At 36.7% G+C, this 21867-nt stretch overlaps 1 protein-coding gene across 6 annotated transcripts in view; it reads left to right on the top strand.

Annotated features, from left to right (window-relative positions):
• ldb1a (LIM domain binding 1a) overlaps positions 1-21867 on the top strand; it is a 165583-nt gene that overhangs the window by 74374 nt on the left and 69342 nt on the right. For all 6 annotated transcript variants that reach the window (XM_039775219.1, XM_039775212.1, XM_039775196.1 and 3 more), the window contains exon 2: positions 16181-16283. In XM_039775219.1, the coding sequence (XP_039631153.1) occupies positions 16181-16283 (103 nt within the window). The remainder of the gene's footprint in view (positions 1-16180; positions 16284-21867) is intronic.

Below are 21867 nucleotides of genomic sequence, written 5' to 3'. Positions count from 1 at the left end.
ACTTTACTAGCATATCACAATTCACTTTTACATTCTCCTATGGCCTGTTGGAAATGTATATTAAAAGTAAATATGTTCATTGGCAAACTAGTAACAGTCATAGTTCTTCTTGAACCTACACCAATTCAAATGTGCAGGGAGCAGTAGGCACAAAGTAGAAAATAGCGCAGTCATGGTACATCATAGTGTACACTCATGTACACACCTACACTCACATTAACACTGGGAAGGACCATTTAACTAAAATGAAGTTACCCAGATGAAAAATGGACACATGGAGAACTTTCAAACTTCACACAGATAATCGGGTGCTGGATTTGAACCTACTGTAGTATGCTGGATCTGCAAAGTGGAAGAGTTGACTAGTGTGCAGTACTGTGGCACCTAAGCTAAAGTATGTTGACATTTTTAAAAATATCTCAAACTTCTTAAATTATCAATATTTACCAGTTTATGTTGATTTCTTATCTGTTTTAAAGTTTCGGCAACTTATACAGACATGACATGAAAAACATTATAATATTTTGAAAGTATTAGTATATTTTCAATTCTCTAAACTGCAATTTTTCCTTGGAAATTCTGTTCTTTTGTCCAAATATGAGTGGAAATTGCAAAATGTATGTAAAGAGCTGAATTAATAAACATATCAGCCAGTCTTTCGAATAATTTATCTACTCAAAAGTTGTATAAACTACTGTAAATATAAGGAAGAATAAGTTGTGATATTTAAGAAAAATGCCTGAAATATTAAGAGCAAAGTGCTTTTTAAATTGTGGATTTTTTTACCTCCTTAAACACAATTGTGCCGTAAATAAAGCCTATAATCCCCCCATGTTAAATTAGAACTGGGATTTTGAGTCCTGTAATAGATACGGTATGTATGTATTGCATAGCTGTTGACAACACTAAAATTGTAGGCTAGTATTCAGCTTACCCGCTAAAAACTCCAATCAATCTCTTTATGCTATCTAATACTTCAGAAAAATGACTAAGCATCTTGTTTTGGAACTATGAAGCTGCAAGTTCATTATCCACAACTGAATCAAAATGACTTCATCTGGCAGTACTCAATTTGTATTCAGATTATCTTTGTAAGACAGAAAATATTTCTCTGTGGATTTGTCTGAATGAGGCTTAAAAAACTTAACAAAATGTATGCCGAATACAAAATACATTCAACTATATTAAGATAAACTAAAGCAGCCCCATAGGAATAGTCAAAAAAGAATAGACTTTTACATTATGCATAAAAGTAATTGCATAATGAAAAGATAAGATACACATACCATGGATGCAGTACAGGATAGTGACCAAGCATGTTACATTTACCCATACTTCAGGCAAAATTATCCATTAGTCATTGTATAAAAGCAAAATGTTACATTTATAAAGAGTATTACAAAATTATGTGCAGTTAATTGTTTTTTTTACTATACTAATAACATTTTCTACTGCAGTATTTAAGATTCCTGCGGAAATTTCTGAGAATTGTATAGTGTTTTCTGGAATCTCTGTGGGAATGTTAGTGACCCAAAAGTTCTTTGCTGTGGGCTAGAATAGTGCTGGAAGTACTCCTGAGAATATTTAGAAGGGCCTGTAACTGTTCATTTATAGGAACTTAAAGTTGGTTGTGGAGCAAGTAGGCCTGCAACTAATGATTATTTTTGTAGTCGATTAATCGTTCAATGTGTTTTCCAATTAGTCACAATGATTCCTGCGACCTGTGGTTGCACATCCTGTTCTGGGCTCCAGTGCATGTCTTACCTCATCTGCTCACATCTGTCCACTTTTGAATGTCGCCCTGATGTCTCTGCATTAACACGATTAAAATAAATAATAATCAAATTAAAATAACAAACAGTGAAACATATGAATTTGAAAATAATCAGATGTTTTATATTAGTGTGACCATCACAATAAAAAAGAAATACATTAAACAATACAAACTAAAGTGCACATAGTCTTTTGACTTAACCAAAAATGGCCACTGGTGTGTCTTAAGGTCGAAAAGTTTCTATAAAGCTTCAATACAAATAAAATAAAGCAATAATGTACAGTTTATAAAAGATTCAGTTCATATATTCCTGATTGCAGTGCAGGAACATGAGCATTTCAACATGCTCTGGTGTGAGGCTGCCTCTCCTCTTTGAGACAATGTTCCCTGCTGCTGAGAAGAGACGCTCAGAGGTAGCAGGAATATATAAGAATGATTTTGCAGATAGAGAAAAATGTTTTAATCACAACACTCTGAAGGAAAAGTGTTGTAGTTTATCACATCATGTACAATATTATGCCAAAATAAAAAATAACGGACTAAAATATGTAACAAGCTAATTACTGATATATTCCAAAACGCAAGTTACCTAACGTTATTTAGAGATGGTTTACTATTCATATGAACTCAAATATTATACGAAAAAAGAAAAAAAAAAACTAGGATGGCTCAGCTACTCCTGTTCATTCGTTTACTATAGCTCCAATTACATTAGCAAACGTAACTGAAATTATATTCACTTAACCCTTAAACTGCCACAACCGGCTAGAGTTGGTTGTCCAAATATGAGTGGAAATATGCAAGGGCAAGAAACTTTTGTGTATTTTTTTTGATAGTGGGATTAAAGTCAGAATACCTGAAAATTGGTACTGTTACAAATTCACACCTGTATATTAATAGTGCAGTAATGTTGGTACAAGAGAAGGATCTTTTATCTGTATGAACTCCAACATGTTATACAAATAGACACTTTTTGGTAAAATTTGTTAAGACCCCAAAATAATAATGGTTTATATGTGTTTTTTTAATTAGGTGATGGTGCATTTAACTTTTTTTTAAGTTTAGTATGTAATAATGAACCCTTTTCCAATATGTGACAAATTTCTGCTGTTGAGTTTTGAGATAAAAATCATCATAAAGAGCACTGGGTCCATTATCCCTTTTCCACATAACACTTAAAACAATTTTCTAAAAGTATTGCAGATATGTTCTTTATTATTGTAGTTTGAGTAAGAGGTCTCGACATTTACAGTTGGAGTACTGATCACTCACACTTTGCATTCTCAAAAGCAATTTCTAACTAAAGAAACCAAAACTGTATGTTTGCACAATCTGCATCCTCAGGCTACTCCCTGCCAAAAGAATTGATCTGAAAGGTTATTTTCTGAACATCTGTTCTTCTTAGAAGACAAGAGCATAGAATTTGCTGAAATGGGTATTCTGGTGACGCTAAATGCTTGAGCATTGAGTGAATGTGCCCTTGGATAAAGTGCTTCATCAAGAATTGGTTCCTATTTGTGCCTGATAACTGGTGACTTAAACATAAGCCCAAAACCATAACAATATATTAGTGGATAAAATAGGTTTAGGAAATTTTGAAGGAGTACAAAGCTAATCTGTTCTGACCTCTGATGCAACAAAATTTTATCAGGGAACTAATGCATTAATGTAAACTTCCTGTAAGTGTCCTATATTCTAGTCTCATATTTTATCTCTGAATGCCGAGAAAAGAATTATTATTATTACTTGTGAAAATTTGGACATTATAATTTATATAATCAGTTTAACCTATTTGATGTCCAAGTGTGTATGAGAATAATGTACTTATAGTGAGCTCTCTGGTGAAATGTGGAGACTAATTTAATATGAAATTTAAATGTTTCCAACATATTTCACCAGATAAATTGTGTCTCACTCACTACAGTATAGTTTAAAGAAATATAATTGTATTTTCACAGTTGTTAAAGTTTTGTTTTATTTGGTAGAAAGAAAAAAATAGTGACAATCAAATAATGTGTAGTAATATGTAGTCCTTACTTAATTTGAGACTTTCCAAATGTTGAATGACAGCTTAACTTTTTCTTATCTGTGATTTTATTTTTTATTTATTTATTCCCCCTCCCAACCACCCGACCCCCCGTTGGAGGGTTCCAGTCTATACCTGCTTCATAGAATGAACACATCTTCTTTATACTATATTTTAAGACCATACTGAAAAGGTTAAATTTGCAGGCTCTGCGTCTTCCTTTAGTCAGTGTCTTATAGCAATTATTCAAACTGTATTCAATATAGTAACTTTTAGGTATGAAGACATTTGCACAAGGTGTGTTTCATAGCAAATAGAAAACAAGTATTTTATGTTTGTGAAATGAGATGTTTTTAAAAAGTAAATTCCAACAGTCTGGCACTAGTAGGGAACTAGACAGGTGTTCCCCCAGGGAGACTACCTGCCAGCTAATCCTGCTGCTTTGCATATATTTTTAGTTTGTATTAAAATTAAGTCTACTGATTAATCGCTGTTAAGGTGTGTGATTAACGTGTTATGTTTCTGCGATTACATTTTTTTAATTCATAACCTGAATGCTTTAATTAATCCAGTTACTTTGATCATGCATCACACATTGTTAATGAAGCAGCACCAAATAAATCCAAGTCTGTTAATAGTATAAGTGGGTCTATGTTGCTTGAATGTTTCCTGTGTTGTTTTTTGATAATGATCTTCATAGTGATCCACAAGCACCATAAGAATCGCCTTGAAAGAAAATATGAATGTATAAGCTGTTATCAAACTTTGAAGATGAGCAACTGATGCCTCACTTCTCCATGAAATCAGTTGTTGAGCGATACAGATCATAACCTATTCTAAGCCTGCTTATTCTTTAGCAGGGTCATGGGAGGCTGGAACCTATATTCTTTCTGTATTTGTACATCTTGTTAATAAAAAAAAAAAGGATCCCTTCAACAACCAGTGTAAATAAATTGGTATTCTTAACCAGCTGATTGGAAAAATGGTCAGGAAATCAATAATGTCTTATTTTTTTCATCTTCACATTATTTTAAAGACAGAATTATTTATAGGACTAAAGTCCTAGATGAATTTGCATCATGATGTGGCTCAAAATTAAAAAAAAATACATTTGAGTGATTAGTGTTTCACTGTTTATTCGATTGTTTCTGTTACACAAATCTATTCAATAAACTAATGGGAATAATATGTTTAGGCAAGTGATTATGAAAACTTTAGAAATCAGGGTTATGTCTGCTTTAAACAAAAATATTAATATGCTTGAAAGAGATATTTAGTAGTATAATAATATGCAGTTAATTTTGATTACAAATTTTAATCATGTGCAATTCTTTTTAATTGAACAGCAGCCCTAATAAAAATCAAAGAAAATCTAAAGTTTTACGTTATGTCTGTTAGTTTTGTTTAATGTGCTTTTTCAAAAATGGTTAAGAATAGCACTGAGTTAGTTAGATGAAGCCATTGCTTTTCTTTATATATCACGATGCATTTTGTAAAGAGGCATGCTCATTCATATATGTAAATTAATATAACATTTTATATTAATAAATAATATAAAAAATATTACCCATTTTCTGATTTCCTGTGCATGTGTAACTTTTTAACTTCTGTTAATTTGCAATATTTGTTTTACTGGTGCTTGGTTTAGTAGAAGAAAAACTAACCATTTGGTGATCACCTATTGCACCCTCAGTTCCCAGAAAGTCACTTTTTTACTTTCTCATATATACAGAATATAAAGTACTAGCAGAATACCCGCGCTTCGCAGCGGAGAAGTAGTATGTTAAAGAAGTTATTAAAAATAACTTAACATGATTGTTAATGTAATTGTTTTGTCTTTGATATGAGTGTTGTTGTCATATATCTATATCTATATATATATATATCTATATATATATATCTATATATCTATATATATATATATATATATATCTATATCTATATATATATATATATATCTATATATATATATATATATATATATATATAATCTATATAATAAATATATATATATATATATAAACTGCTCAAAAAAATTAAAGGAACACTTTGAAAACACATCAGATCTCAATGGGAAAAAGAAATCCTCCTGGATATCTATACTGATATAGACTGGGTAATGTGTTAGGAACGAAAGGATACCATATCATTTGATAGAAATGAAAATGATCAACCTACAGAGCCCTGAATTCAAAGACGCCCCAAAAATCAGAGTGAAAAAATTGTGGCAAGCTAGTCCATTTTGGCAAAATTTAATTGCAGCAACTCAAAATTGTACCACGGCTTTCAACCTCAACTCCATTACAGTATATGTAGAAAAATAGCTTCCAGTTATGACCATTACGCGTAGAATTTCGAAATGAAACCTGCCCAACTTTTGTAAGTAAGCTGTAAGGAATGAGCCTGCCAAATTTCAGCCATCTACCTACACGGGAAGTTGGAGAATTAGAGATGAGTCAGTGAGTGAGTGAGTGAGTCAGTGAGGGCTTTGCCTTTTTATTAGTATAGATAGGAATCGTGAAAAAAGACTACTTTGAGATTTTGATGAGTCTTGACGTTTTAGACCTTCCCAAGTCCGAAAATACCATTTTTGAAATTGTTTGCCTATGTGTCTGTATGTAAACACGATAACTCAAAAATGCTTTGACGTAGGTCAATGAGATTTTTTACACCTGCTTTATATCAAAAAATAAGGAATCCTATCAATGTTTGAACTTTAACTGAATACTTTCACGAATTTTCAAGTAAATTGTGGTTATAATTATAGATAGATGATTCAAATTTTGTATAGATATTCATAATGATTAAAAGCCAACTTGTATGAAATTTGAGATAAATTACTCAGATGGAAGTAATGTTTTATTTAAACAACCATCTGCATTTTTGTATCATGGAAATATAGATGTGTACATATTGTTAAAATCTGTATTTAGTATAATGCATATTATTTCAATAGCTATTATAAATTGTATTTTAATTTATACATCATCAGTTTAATAACAATGTATAAACTTTGAACATGCCTTGTAAATATAACGATATAATGGGAACAATAAGCTGCTACGTCCCCGTCGTGTTCCTGGTAATACATTTAATTTTATGATATTTTTTTAATTTCCGCCATCATAATTAAATGTAGCTAAATGCAGTTTTACCTATAAAAATTTATTGCAACAAGTATAGGGTGGTCCAGACTTAATTATGCATTATTACATAGAAAATCACCTGAAAAATCTCGGACCATCGAGACGTGTACAAACTGACGACATGAAGAATCGTCTTTGCACCGAACTGGAATTGTACCTGCATAAGTCATCCAGATGATCTGGATCTGCATAGTTAGATCTGGACCCACCCTGTATTATATAATACTAACACTTTTTCTATGTTTTTAGGTGAATAGATTCTTTTTTTCCTTTGCACGTAATCTAGGTAATGCATATGTAATCATAAAAAAATTCCACCACTGTTTCAACTTCCCTAAGTGTGAAAATATAATTTTAATATAAGGCTTGATTATAAATAATAATGATTTTTTTATCAATATTATCAGTTAGTTATGATGAGAAACAAAGAGATATGTTATTTTAGAAATATTATGCAACTGGAAATAGTTCTGACTTTTTTCTCTATCTCAGTACACTAGAAAGACAAGAGGAAGCACACTTTTTTTTTTTTTAAACCTTAGGAAAGTTTCGGAAGAATTTTCTGCTCAGTACGGACATGTTGAAGATAAACTGGATTTTTTTGATTCAGTTGTTAAAAGAACTTGAGCCAGGAGCATTCTGCATTTACAAAACTCAATTTTAAATGTCCAACTTCTAGACTTTGTGATCATTGTATAACATTGAGAGGGAGAATGAGAAAGAGATGCAGAATGAATAAACAAAATTTAGATACTTGATGCACATATTTGGTTAACCATGATTGTCTACTGATGAGATATTGAAAATAATATAAACTGTTTGAGGGACAAGTAGAAAAATAATAGTTTAGGTGCCTGCTCATGAAATAGCATTCTAACAACAAAGATTAGTAGGGCAGCAATACTCAGTCAGCCTACTGTGTAAATTAAAAGTGGTTATGAACTATTTCCTACTTTTCTGCCTGATTTAATTGTCTGGTGATTGGATTTTATACAGCGGTGTTCACTGCATGTTGTGAAATTGCTAACTGCCATACCCAGTGATAGCAGTAGAGTGTTGTACCGTGGTAGCCATAGATTGATACAGGAGAAAGTAGGGTGAAATGACACCTTTTATTGGCTAACTAAATAGATTACAAATGCAAGCTTTCGAAGCAGCTAAGGCCCCTAAGCTTGCCTCGAAAGCTTGCATTTGTAATCTATTTAGTTAGCCAATAAAAGGTGTCATTTCACTCTACTTTCTCCTGTACCCAGTGATAAAATAACACGGGCCCTCTGGACTTGTGGGCAAATGTATTTATACACACACACACATAAAATAAACAGTCTGAAACAAGTTTGTTCCCTCTGTTATGTTTTAGCCATGTTGATGGAATTACAATGTTGCAATTTAAAGGTAGTTGGTAAAGAAGAGGAATAAATACAAAGAAAGAAAAAATTTAAATAACATCACTTCAAATGTAAAGAGAGGGTGACATTTGCTAAGAAAGCCCTTCTAATAATAATAATAGTCTGTGACATATCTGGCATCACTGATAGAATTTTTATCCAAATATGCTTCACATATGTGTGTGATCATTTCTGCAAGAAATATTCTTGCAGGAAATTTTCAAGACAACTAATGTATATTAATAAATATTTTTTTAAACAAATGAAACGGGTTCTTGTAAACAGATGCAAGTAATGGTTTGTCTCTGATAATTAAGAGTACATTTTATTTTAATGTAAGTTTAATAAATAATTTGTGACTTTATTTTCTAAGTCAAGGTAATAAAATACATAATAAAGATTGTATCATTGAGTAAAAAAGGTATTTTTAACAAGGTGCATATGGCCTGCATTAGTCATCATATTTTTGCAGTTTTAAAACTTTAATAAAACACACAAAAATAAAAAATCAAGCATGGCAGTACTAAAGTCTGCCCAAAGTTGCTAAGAGTGTGCAAGGTTTATGGAAATTTCTTTGAAAATCATGTGGTAACCTGACAGAGTCAAGTGATGCAAATTATATAGAATAAAATAATATTAGAAGGTCAGATTATAACTAATCTGCTACCTAAAAAATTAATAGCAAGCTATTGTACTCAGTATATAAGCTTTTATTAGTAGATCATTGTAGCTGGTACATAACTACTGTAAGGTAAGAACTGTGTTATATTTGTATCCTTAAAATTTAAAATAGTTTCACTTAAAGTTGTAAAAATCTGACTAATGGAAAATCTTAATTGAAGTATGGATTTGTTGAAGCCATCTTCTTGGAGGCTTACATTTGTGAGAAATGCAAGCTAATCCAACACCTTCTAGGTCACTGCATTTAATGAATATCTAATTAGCTTATTTTGTAAGAGCATGCCCTGGTTTGTTTAAGAAAGATGGTGTGCAATAAGTATAACAAAATTACAATTTAGTAAGAAAGGTGCGTTAGTCAATTTAGAGTAAATGCAGTTTTTTTTTTTTTTTTTAACAAAGCCTTCATATTTTTTTCAGTAGAAGTGATTTAGTTTGGTGCCGAAATCAGTTCTATTTGTGCTTTATGTATTGTGCGCAGTAAAAGTGTAATTCAGAAACGGAACACTAACTACAATTGATTGTTAATAACACCCAGCTGTATTTTTAATTTAACCTTCGTTACATCATTATTTAACTTATTTACTAAAGTAAAAAGGTAAATTACTAATTAACTTACTCAGGTACACAAATACCAGGGAAGCATCAGGGCGGGACCTGGGCTACAAAGACAGAAGCCATATAGAAAATTGCCAGAATTGACTTTGTTTCCTGAGGCTGTTTGGGCCTTTTAGTGTCTCTGGAAGATTTCAACACGCAGTATACAGTACTTCCTTAGTGGCATATGTATATTTTCCCCACGTGACATTTTGAGGCTTTAGTACAGGAATTGAAGAACATGCCAGTAGATTTTGTATGTTAATCAGAAAGGCTGACTCTGTGATAAATTTCCTGAACTTTATGGAGGAAGCAGCACAGAGAGTTGGGTGTTGGGCAAGCTGGTGATTATCATTAAAAGGTCTTGCCACTCTGCATGACACTCTGGTCAAATGAAGGAGCTCTCTAAATATAAGGCTGATTACAGGGTGGTGTTCCATGGAGCATTATCATTTGTTTTAAACATCCTTATGTTCAGTAAGATTTTTTTTTCTTATTAAATATCTTAAATGAGAAAAGCCTTCTGTGTGCATTTAATTTATTTACTGAATGGTATGAGTTACCGACTTATAAGTCATAATTTGTTTACTTTAACAAATTACTAAAAACAGGAAACATGGGTGTAGTAAAAGATTTAACTAAAACTTGGAAATTCCTTCTAGCATCTTTCATGATAACTTTACATGGGTAGTTCTTCAGTGTTTTTCCAAGTTTCCTGCAATCATTTCCGTTATGAAGCAGGCTTTCCTTTTTGTTATGTATTATATTATAGGCTTACAAGGACATAATCCAACTAAAGAGGAAAAAAGATAGGTGATGAGAAAAACGGTTTCCTAATCCATGTTTTGCTTTGTTGTGACATATTATAATTCTTAACCCTCAATGGGTCCTTGTTAGAAAGTTACGTTCCAGGTCCTTGGGGTTCAAATTGCACCCCTATTCGTTGGTATATATAATTCAATGGTACCAAGCTCAAATTCAATGAACTAAAGTTAAGATGCGTTTATTAGGTAAGTGCATGATGCATACACAGCTTATGCAGTGAAATAGTGCAGTTAATGGGGTTGCGGCAGTTGGGGTGGGGTCATATAATGCACATTCCGTCTAGCCGACCCCTTCACTGCCGCCTAGCCATTTTAATTCCAATGTTCTAATAAGAAATAAAAATATATTATCACACCTTTTAGATGCAAACGTTTAAGATTTCTGCAAATGACATGTCTAAAGTTATATGCATTTGTCACAAAGTACATTTGATTTATTGACAGAATGTGCTGGACAAGCAGGCCTAGAGCACTTATCACAGAATTTGCGTGTCTTCCTGTCAAACTCACACGGGCACAGGTGACAACGTCCCTGTGTCGTCTTCATTTTAGCTGGTCTCTCAGTTCCTGCTTCTAGTTCTCCAGAGTCCAGCTCTAGAAGTTGGATTGCATCCATGATCGGTCTTCTGAGCTGGGCTGCATTGTCCAAACGTCTTTTAATCAGTGGCTCGACAAGAGACTCCCCGAGACTCACGATGAACTGGCGACGACGTATCGCTTTGGATGACTTGTTCCAATCAGGGTTATTGCACATCCAGATCACGAAACTGGCAATGCCAGCTTTGTCAAGCATATTGAAGAACAGGACCATTGGCAACCTGTTGATTTTTGACAAAAGGATGACCGACTTTCCTTTTTTGGGGACATATGATACCAAAGTTTTGTTGCCATCAAATGCAAAGATTGAAGAAAATTCGTCTCTGTTTTTTGCTATCATGCTCAGAGGAATGTCTCGTTTATTCTTGCGCATCGTTCCTACATAGGTCATACCCTGTGTAAGCAATTCTTCTGTCAGTGCAACGCTTGTAAACAGGTTATCTCCCACTACATTACGACCACTTTTGTACCAAGGTGATACCATTGCTTTCACAACACGTGCACCCTGATCATGATCTCTGACTTCATTCGGTTGCCGCCCAAGATAGACCTCTGCATTCAGTGGATAAGATGTGGCACTGTCACAGCACCACCACACCTTTATCCCATATTTGGCAGGCTTACTGGGAATGTACGGCCTAAATGGACATTGTCCTCTGAATGGGACTAGTTGTTCAACTCGGTTCAACGACGGTCGTTTATTTGAACCAGTCATCCTCCCAGCGTGAACGACTGTGGAACCGTCTGGGTAAAGTTGAAAGAACTGCGTTGTAGGTCAGTGATAGATTATGTATAAGGCCACCGCCTCTGTTCAACGACAGTTGTTCATTTGAATCAGTTGTCCTCCCAATCCACCTACAATACAGTTCTTTTAACTTTGCCAACCAATCAGTTAGAATTGAGAAAGCACTCTGGATGGAAACAAAGTTCAGCATAACTCTTTTTTAGGATAACCATGACCTGGATAGCTGAGAATCTCCACAGACTTCTGTCAAAAATTAAGTTTTTTTGGGGGTGCATATTGCACCCCCGATGAAAATATGCCAGCGATAATTGACGTTAACACTTTTTCTATCATTTTATGCATGACCGTATGAAAAACTAGTGCACTTACAATGTCCTAGAGGATAACTGCTGAAATTTTAATAATAACATGGTAGTAGCCATAGAAATGGGCATGGGGTGCAGAACGCACCCCAAGGAACCATTGAGAGTTAAAGTAAGAAGTCTTTTTTGTCATTCATTGACCAAAATTTTGCAGTATTGTCTTCTGGAAAGAAGTGAATAATTGATAAACGATTCTGCTAAGGGTTGTGTTGCTATATGAATGAATTTTGTTACTATTATTTTTCATAATCACCCTTTTGAACAATTATTGCTGTTGCAGTGTGACCACAAGCGGTACTAAACAGCGCCAAGTCCAAGACACAGTATCACTCCAGATGTTATATGAATAAGATAGTGGATTTTATTAGTCTTACAAGGCACTTCTCCCAGTCCTCTTTCCAGCAAATCTGCCACAATTTACAATAAACAAGCAATAATCAACCAAATCTTCCTACATTCATGCTATGCTGAGTGTTGCCTGCTACCTCCCAACTTGACTCCACCATGTAAGGCAGCGGGCTCCCTTTTATGCTGGACACAGGAATGCTTTTGGTGCTACGCCATGTCTTCTGTGAGCAATTCCGGGCCATAAAGAAAGTAGGGAGGTCCTCCCCTGGCAGCTCCATTTATTTGTACATAGGGACCCTGACAGGGCTGCGTTTCCAGACTCCATATCCCAAGAACCCCTGTGACATCCCAACTGAGTTCCCATGTGAGGTGTACTGCCGACTAACATATTGGAGTTAGAATTGCTCCCGACTCCTGGCTATCGCTTGTCCTTCCATTATTTGATACTGGCCAGAGAAATAGATATTTTTTGTTCCTCTGCCCAGTATCTTTACGTGTCCTCACAGTGGTCTCCCATCCAGGTAATTACCGTAAAATCTTGCATATAATGTATGTGATTTTCACTCGTTTTAGTTCTCTAAAAATTGGGTTGTACATTATACAGAAGACAATATTAAAGCAATAGATTCTCGCATAACTCAACATAAAACTTCTTTTGCTGCATGCAATGTGCTATTGCCACTTGTTAGCCGTCTTTGGCTGCTGTGGCAGCAGCAGTGTGGGGGATGCAGGTGGATGAGTGACTTTGGGCTGTTTTCTGAAAAAGCAGTGGTTTCACATATATAACAACACAAAACATCTGTTGCTGGTTCTGTGGCCTCTCTTGCTGCGTGTTCACCATCTCTGGATTCTGCAGCATTGGCAGATGTTCATTTGGTGGCAGTGGAGGTTGCAGTGCGACGCAGTCTGGTTTGTACCTCTTGTAACTGCAAGTGTCAGTCCTCCCAGGTGAACATTACATCATTTACACAAACATATTCAGCACCATGGTCAGCTGGGGATCGATCAGCTGGCAGTGATTAGCCAATCAAAGGTGTAATTTTGCTTGGCTTTTCTCTACATTCATAATGGATAACACCGTACAACACCCTAGTACTTCTTACTGTTTGTAACTGTAGAAGTCTATAGAAAGAAAATGTATGTGCATGTCATTTAGAATGTTGGAAAACAAGGCTTAACCTTTATTTGACAGTATCTTTGAGAAGAAGGAAGAAGGAAATTTACAGTTGATTCAGAAAGCATTTAGACTTCTTCACTTTCTGAACCCTTTGTGTTGTAGATTTAATTTTATGTGGATAAAGTTGCCATTTTGTCAGTCTATACTCAGTAACCCATTATTACAAAGTAAAACATGTTTTCTGAAATGTCTGTAAATTTTTTAAAAATCAAAACTGAAATCTCTCATTTAAGTATTCAGTCCATTTGTTGTGGAACTTTAAATTGTGATCAGGTTTATCCTTGATGTGTGTAGTAATTGGAGACCTGTGGCAAATTGAATTGATTGGATATTGTTTCGAAAAACACACACCTATGTGTATAAGTTCCCACAATTCTCACTTCATGTCAGGACAAAAATCAGGCCATGAAGTCCAAAGAGCTCTGTCTAGAACTGTGCAATCAAATTGTAATGAGGCATAAATTAAGGCAAGAGGTTAAAACCATTTCTTAAACTTTGAGTGTTCCCAGGAGTGCAATGACTTAGTAACTGTAACACTAGAAGTTTGGAACCACCAAGACTCTTCCTAGAGTTGGCCATCCAGCCAAACTAAGTAATTGGGTAAATGTGCCGAAGAACCCAGTGGTTACTCTAATAGAGCTTCAGAAGTCCTTCAGAATGTCAACCACCTCAGCAGTATTCTGTCAATGAAACATTTATAGTGTTGTGGCTAGATGGAAATCACTGTTAGCTAAAAGGCATACGACAGCTCGCTTGGACTCTGAGAGCAGGAGAAAAAAGGTTCTGTGGTCTAAAGAGGCAAAATTGAACTCTTCGGGCAGAACTCCAAGCACAGTTTCTGCTGTAGACCGGGCACTGCTCAATCCCTGCCTAATACTATCCTTATGGTGAAGCATGGTGGTGGCAACATCATGCTATAGAGGAGCTTCTCAGTAACAGGGACAGAGAGACTGGTCAGGTTTAAGGGAAGGATAAATGCATGGAAGTCCTAAAAAAAATCCTGCCCCAGTGTTGAAGGTCCCTCAGTTTGGTGCGACGGTTTACCTTTCAGCACAATGACTAGAAGCATATAGCCAAGACAGTGCTTTGGGACTATGAAGAGACATGACGATGGCAGTTTATAGACATTTATCATCCAATCTAACAGAGCTTGAGAGCATCTAAGAGGAAGTATGGGATAAACTGTACAAATATAGGTGTGCAAAGTTTGTAGAATCTTACCCAAGAAGGCTCAAAGCTGTAACTGGGTTTCAGTTCTTGAATTTTAATAAGTATGCAAACATTTCTAAAGAACACATTTTCACTATGTTACCTTGGGTTATTGATTGGCATAAAAGGCAAATTTATTCATTTAAAATTATATCTTAAAAAGATTAAAATTAAAACACAATCAAATGTGCAGAAGTGATGGGGAATACTTTCTGAATCTTCTGTATACACTGCACGTTTGCTTAATTGACTATTGATGCTTGACCTTTGCATAACACTTAATAAATTTAAATTTTAAATGTGCTAGTTTATTGGAGTTTAAAAAAATTACAAATCCAAACTTTTTTTTTGTAGAAGACAATTCTGAAATTAATAGTGAATAGATATAAATAATGGATAAGTAAGATAAGGAGCACTTGATTTTTCCTCAAGAGCAGTTTCTTAAGTAGTGCTACATGGCAGTTACTTTACCTTTCTGATGAAAAACTAAAGCTTTATTACCGATTTATCTAAAAGTATATTCTGAGCACATGAAATATCCTAGATGTACTTTGTCAAATGCTTTTATCTAAAGCAACTTAATTAATTTACCTATAACCCTATTTAAGCATGTAAACCTATAATCTACAAAATATGATCTCTCTTACCATTGCACAACAACAAAACTGTATTTTTATGTAGCCCAAAATCACAGAAAGAATTCCTTGATAAGCTTTAATGGACCCTGCTTAATTGATAGCCTCCCACCTTTGTCTCCTTAACAAGACAAGAAAAAAACCTTGCCAAAAGAAATGGAAGAAATCTTTGGAAGGCCAGTAGTGCCCAAGTGTTGCTAGGTTTTTTCATGGACATCCTTTGTGTAACTTTTAAACAAGCATAAGGTTACTATTTATTAATGTTACTATTATTAAAGTTTATGTTATTGTTACATTGCAGTGTATTTTTTCATTGTTTTTGTGGGCTTTACTTTTTCTTTTGTTTGCCTAAATAGATTTTAATGTGAGAGGTATTGTAAATTTGAGGTGTAATGTGAAGTAAAAATTGCCCTGATACCCTGATTTGTAATTATTCATTTAGTAGCACATCTATTTGAATATTTTACCGTTTATTATAATAGTGATGGTTTATGTAGTGCATGGTTATCTGAGGGTGGTGCAGGGGGAGGATATTTGGATTTTGTCCAGGAACTGCTGGAAAACGAAACATATTTCTAAAGTAACTGACAAAACCACCTAGTTATTATACTTCATATACTGTACACATGAATTGTTGTTGAAACAATTAATTTATATATATATTTTTTATACAGGTTGTTCCTCTAAGTCTTTCAAGCTGTACTCTCCAAAGGAGCCCCCAAACGGCAGCGCCTTTCCCCCCTTCCACCCAGGCACTATGCTTGACAGAGATGTGGGGTGAGTGTGCATTTTAATACCTGGATATTTTTCGGTAGTGTGGGATTTCTGAAAGACATTTAAATGTTGTCATTTAATCTATTGCTAGCTTCTGTATGAAAATCTGCATGTTCTCTGTGTGGCTAGGTATTATTATTAACAGAAGCGTACTTGTATGAAGTAGAGCTGCAGGTGTAGAGTGAAGTTTTTTGGCTCTTCCCAGCTGCTTCAGCAGTGCCTAGATTATCGTCCAATTAAGATGCCAAACGTATGACAAGTTCTCTGATAAGCTTCATTAAAAATATAAGACTAGAATTTTTGCTTTCCGTTGTAATCAAAAAATTGTGTAAAGAATGTTCTGTGACCTTGGATGAAACTGAGCTCATTTTATCTAACTGCTTTCTTTCAAGATTCTGTAATAAAAGATCCAGCTGACCCCCCTTGATGGGGTTTTGCTCTGAGAGCTCTGTAAGGCAAAGCCGCTCTACTCACCAAGAAGTTAGAAATAAAAGAATTCTGTTTGTTTGAATTGGTGTCTGCCTGCTATTGTTTTGAACCTTCGTCCACAATATACATAATCATAGCAAGCTGTGGTAGTCGGGGGGTGTGCTCACTTACTCTAACTAACTAGTCCACAACTCACCCCAACGAAATCGAACATACTTTAGTTGTAGAGACATGCTCTGTGTGCATGAAAGCCAGCAACCAATAAATGCATATCTGGATGTATTGTGCATATAATGCAGCAATGAGCAATATGGAACCAAGGATTTTTTGGACGTCACAAATGGAAGAGTAGCTTCTCTGTCTCTCTAATGTCTTATGTACCACCACAGAATGGAAAAAGAAAAGAAAGGGACGAGAATATATGAACTTGTAACTGTTAACCTTTCGTTTCTGTTAGGCTAGGTTTATACTTCACGCGACGCATGCTCCAGCGGACGCTCCTGCTACGCAAGCGTTTCACTGTTTATACTTGCCCACGTTCTTTATGTAAATCTGGAAGAATCCACCAGGTGGTAGTGCGAGATATCATCACGGTAAGAACAGGTTTGGCTTCACTGTGTTGTGAATTGCCTGGAACACCCATTAAATTCCGATGACACCTTACCGCAGTATCTCTGAAAAAGATGTTTAATGATTAAATCCATCAATCCAGGGATGTGTCCATTCCAGCAAGCATTGGGCATGAGGCAGAAACAATTCCCAAGCAGGGCATCAACTCATTGCAAGGTGAATGCAAACACTCGCATACACTGGCATCATTTTAGTGTCATCAAATCTGCATATGTTTAGAAGGAAACTGGAGTACACTGGAAACCCAGCAGGAAAACATGCAAACTCCAGGGAATACCAGCGACATGACTCCCTGCAAGACAGCAGTGCTACCGCTCCACCACCGTATCACCCCCATGTGTGTAATTATGAACAGTATTTAAACAAAATTAACGATTTATCTGTAAAATGTAACATACATACTTTATAATGCATTTCATCATGAAAGTGATATCAAGTATAAGTCTTAAGGATTCTAAATAGATAGATAGATACTTTATTAATCCCAAGGGGAAATTCACATACTCCAGCAGCAGCATACTGATAAAAATAAACAATATTAAATTAAAGTGCGATAAAAATGCAGTTAAAAATGGACAATAACTTTGTATAATGTTAACGTTTACCCCCCCGGGTGGAATTGAAGAGTCGCATAGTGTGGGGGAGGAACGATCTCCTCAGTCTGTCAGTGGAGCAGGACAGTGACAGCAGTCTGTCGCTGAAGCTGATCCTCTGTCTGGAGATGATACTGTTCATTGGATGCAGAGGATTCTCCATAATTGACAGGAGCCTGCTCAGCGCCGGTCACTCTGCCACAGATGTCAAACTGTCCAGCACCATGCCTATAATAGAGCCTGCCTTCCTCACCAGTTTGTCCAGGCGTGAGGCGTCCCTCTTCTTTATGCTGCCTCCCCAGCACACCACCGCGTAGAAGAGAGCGCTCGCGACAACTATCTGATAGAATATCTGCAGCATCTTATTGCAGATGTCTAAGGAAGTATAGTCGGCTCTGTCCTCTCTTGCACAGAGCACATCAGTATTAGCAGTCCAGTCCAATTTATCATCCATTTGCACTTCCAGGTATTTATAGGTCTGCACCCTCTGCACACAGGCACCTTTGATGATCACGTGGTCCGTGAGGGGCCTGGGCCTCCTAAAATCCACCACCAGCTCCTTGGTTTTGCTGGTGTTCAGGTGTAAGTGGTTTGAGTCGCACCATTTAACAAAGTCCTTGTTTGGATTCCTATATTCCTCCTCCTGCCCACTCCTGATGCAGCCCACGATAGCAGTGTCGTCAGTGAACTTTTGCACATGGCAGGACTCCAAGTTGTATTGGAAGTCCGATGTATATAATCTGAACAGGACCGGAGAAAGTACAGTCCCCTGCGTTGCTCCTGTGTTGCTGACCACAATGTTTTTTATTTCATTTTATTTTATTTTTAATAAAACTACTGCAATATGTTGACACCAGTAAAAGACTAACCATATCTACAAGCAGTTCATGCTGTCATATAAGTACATGTATCTAGTTCAGGGGTGCCCACACTTTTTTGGCTTGCGAGCTACTTTTAAAATGACCAGGTCGAAATGATCTATCTACATTAAAAATGCAATATATATAATATATTGCATAGTTTTACTTTCATATAATGCAAAGAGTATACGACACGTGTTTCACCCTAATACTGGGCTTATCAGGCGTACACACTCGCTGCACCCCCTCTCGTGGATTGAACCTCGGATGTCAGCGTCGAAGCCTCTTTACGTTGCACCACGGCGTGTGGTTCGTTTATTTGGCAGCATGTAGATCGGGGTAATTACATTCATGGCATTCGTAGTCTGAATCATAATCTGATTGTATGGGTGCTTGTGGGATGACCAGTGTGTTAGAAGAAAAGAGATCTCAAACTGGCCGCCCTGTATGTCAATCAAGTGGCAAATGCCATAGGGAGGATATATATGATAGACTAACATTTAAAATAAAAAAAATTTTGAATGCAACACGATCTTCCTGCACCACCTTTCCGATCTACCGGTTGATCATGATCGACTTATTGGGCACCCCCGATCTAGTTAGTTGCACTAATAAGAGCGTAGAAAGCACAACGTGTCCAGCGTGCGGTCGTCCAGGCAAGAGCGCACCTTCATGCAGAGTATGCCAGCCGCTGAGAAAGCACGGTCTGACTCCACTGAAGTAGGCGGCACAGTCATTAGATACTGATACACTTGTTCTAAACAACGCCCGCGCTTGCTGTTGCTTTTAATCACCACCATTTCAGCTTTTACTAGTGCATCCAGTTTCTTGTCATCATTCTGTAACAGACTGACGCATTACAATTTCATGTTGCTGTTCAAAGCTGTTGTCTGACAGACGTCAATGAAGTCTGCCCCGTCCCGGCATTCGTGAGCTGCAGAGTGCAGACTCCTTCCAGTCCACTGAGCCAGGAGACTGACTGCTGCTGGTCTGTTGTTGACTGAATTAATCGGCAACACACTACAACGTGGGCCAAAAAACCGTGCCACTTAATTATTTTCAACTATAACTCTGTTATTTCTTGATTGATTTTTACACTTTTACACGCTATATATGCAAGCTTGGCTTCCCAGGAATTATAGCAAGTTCATTCCCGGGAATGAAAAATGTCTGAGAATGGATTCCCTAGTCCCCAGCAAGTGTCTCAAACTGCGGATGTGGAATGGACTAGGCCTTGAGAGAATGCTTCAAGTAGTCCTTCCAGCATTTCTTTGGGTCCACCTTGAGGTCAGAGAATTCACCATACTGGACCATCTGGAGAAGACGAGACTTATCCATGCGGATAATGTGCTGAGGACGTGGCTGAGCAGCATGGCCTCCATCCTAGCTGTTGAGCAGTGTGCCAGAATTTTAGTGTGTGGAACCGGACTCTCATCCATAAAGGAGTGTTAATATACATACCGCGTGATATACTATGACCTTGGTTGCCATGCAGAGATTTTGGTGACAAAAGACACATTTTTATAGGTGGACGAATGCAAATGAAGCTCGTCAGAGGCGATTTGCTATCTTTGTCAGTCACAGAGGTATCAATAGGAACTGTGCTTCTGATGTAGGTGACGGATTATGAGTTCCAAGGTGTCTTGCTGCCTATCTTGATGTCCACTGGAGGAGCTGTGTGATAAAAGGTTGTTTGAAGGGTCAGTGTCTTAAAGGTGCTGATTTCCTGGTTCATCCTCGAATATGACTCAACGGTCCTCAGAAGGCTTTCCAGGTGAAGCGCTACAACAGCAACTGGGCATACTGGAGGTCAGAGATGATGATGGAGGAGGTTTTCATGTGGGCTGACAATCTTTGGAGGTTGAGCATACTGCCATTCAGTCGATACTGGATCCACACTCCATCAGTGGTGTTCAGTGCAGTTCTGAAGAGAAGAGTGATGGCAAGATAAATGTTCAAAAGCACCGGAGCCAGGACACAGCCTTGCTTGACACCAACAGTGATTTTCAGGGGGAGCAGATGTTTCCCTGCCAACAAGGACCTCCACTCATTCCGTCATGGAAGGGACAGAGAAAAGTGATGAATTTTGGGGAACGTCCAAATTTACGGAGTACTTCCCACACTATCTCACAGTTGACGGTGTCACATGCTTGTTCCTGAGGCCTCTCTAGGAGTTGGCAGATGATGAAGATCATGTCAGTTGTGCTTCATTTGGGATGAAAGCCAGCTTGCGACTCTGGAAGTACTCTATCTGCAACGTAACAAAATACAGAGAGAAATATGACAAGACCAACGACTTTGTCAGCATCATGCAACAGTGAAATACCACAGCTTTTGCCATAGTTAAGCGGTCTCCCTTCTTACAGATGGCGACGATGATGGGATGTTTCCATTAGTCGGGAATTTTGCCAAGTGTCTAACACCCTGTGAAGAAATTGGCCCACTTAACATGATGATTAAGTCCCCCATATTTATAATGTAGCATTGTAGCTCTGAAGCTACAAGAGCTATTCTCCGAGTGGTTGGGCAGTAGTGGTCGAATCCATGTGTTTGTGGACATTCCAAGAAGCTAGGATGAAAGATTTTGAAGTTTTTCAACTACATGTTGAGGGATGACTCGCCAGGTGTGGTTTTGTTGCTGAGTGGAGATGGGAGAAATTTTGTTTAGGACACCATTTATTGTTGTCCCTACCCCCCAGTATGGGGTAGGCAGTGCTATTCTTCAAAAAAGGTTGCCTAGTCACACTGGCAGGACACGGATGAGGCACTTATTTTGAGTGTGCCTCTAAATGGCCATCACACCTAAGGCTTTGATTAAAGAAAATGTGCTTTCTGCTTTTCTGAGGCATGCTTGTGATAGTAAAACATACCTGGAAGTAATACATTTTATCACAGATTCCTGGTACTATTTTTCTAGAAGTATGAACCCATTTCTGGTTAGTCGTTTGCTGACAGTGGCTGTTGTGAGTGGAGTTTTACCTTTTTTCAAAGGTGCACCACCAGTTGCTGTAGCTTCAGGCTGTGTATTAACCTACTTTTGTCTCTGCAATTCTGTTTCTTTTAATGTTCTTCTAT

The sequence above is a fragment of the Polypterus senegalus genome, chromosome 1 (genome assembly GCF_016835505.1).
Source record: "Polypterus senegalus isolate Bchr_013 chromosome 1, ASM1683550v1, whole genome shotgun sequence".
Classification (NCBI taxonomy): Eukaryota; Metazoa; Chordata; class Cladistia; order Polypteriformes; family Polypteridae; genus Polypterus; species Polypterus senegalus.
The sequence above is the reverse complement of the archived record's forward strand: the minus strand, read 5'-3'. Positions and strand labels throughout refer to the sequence as shown.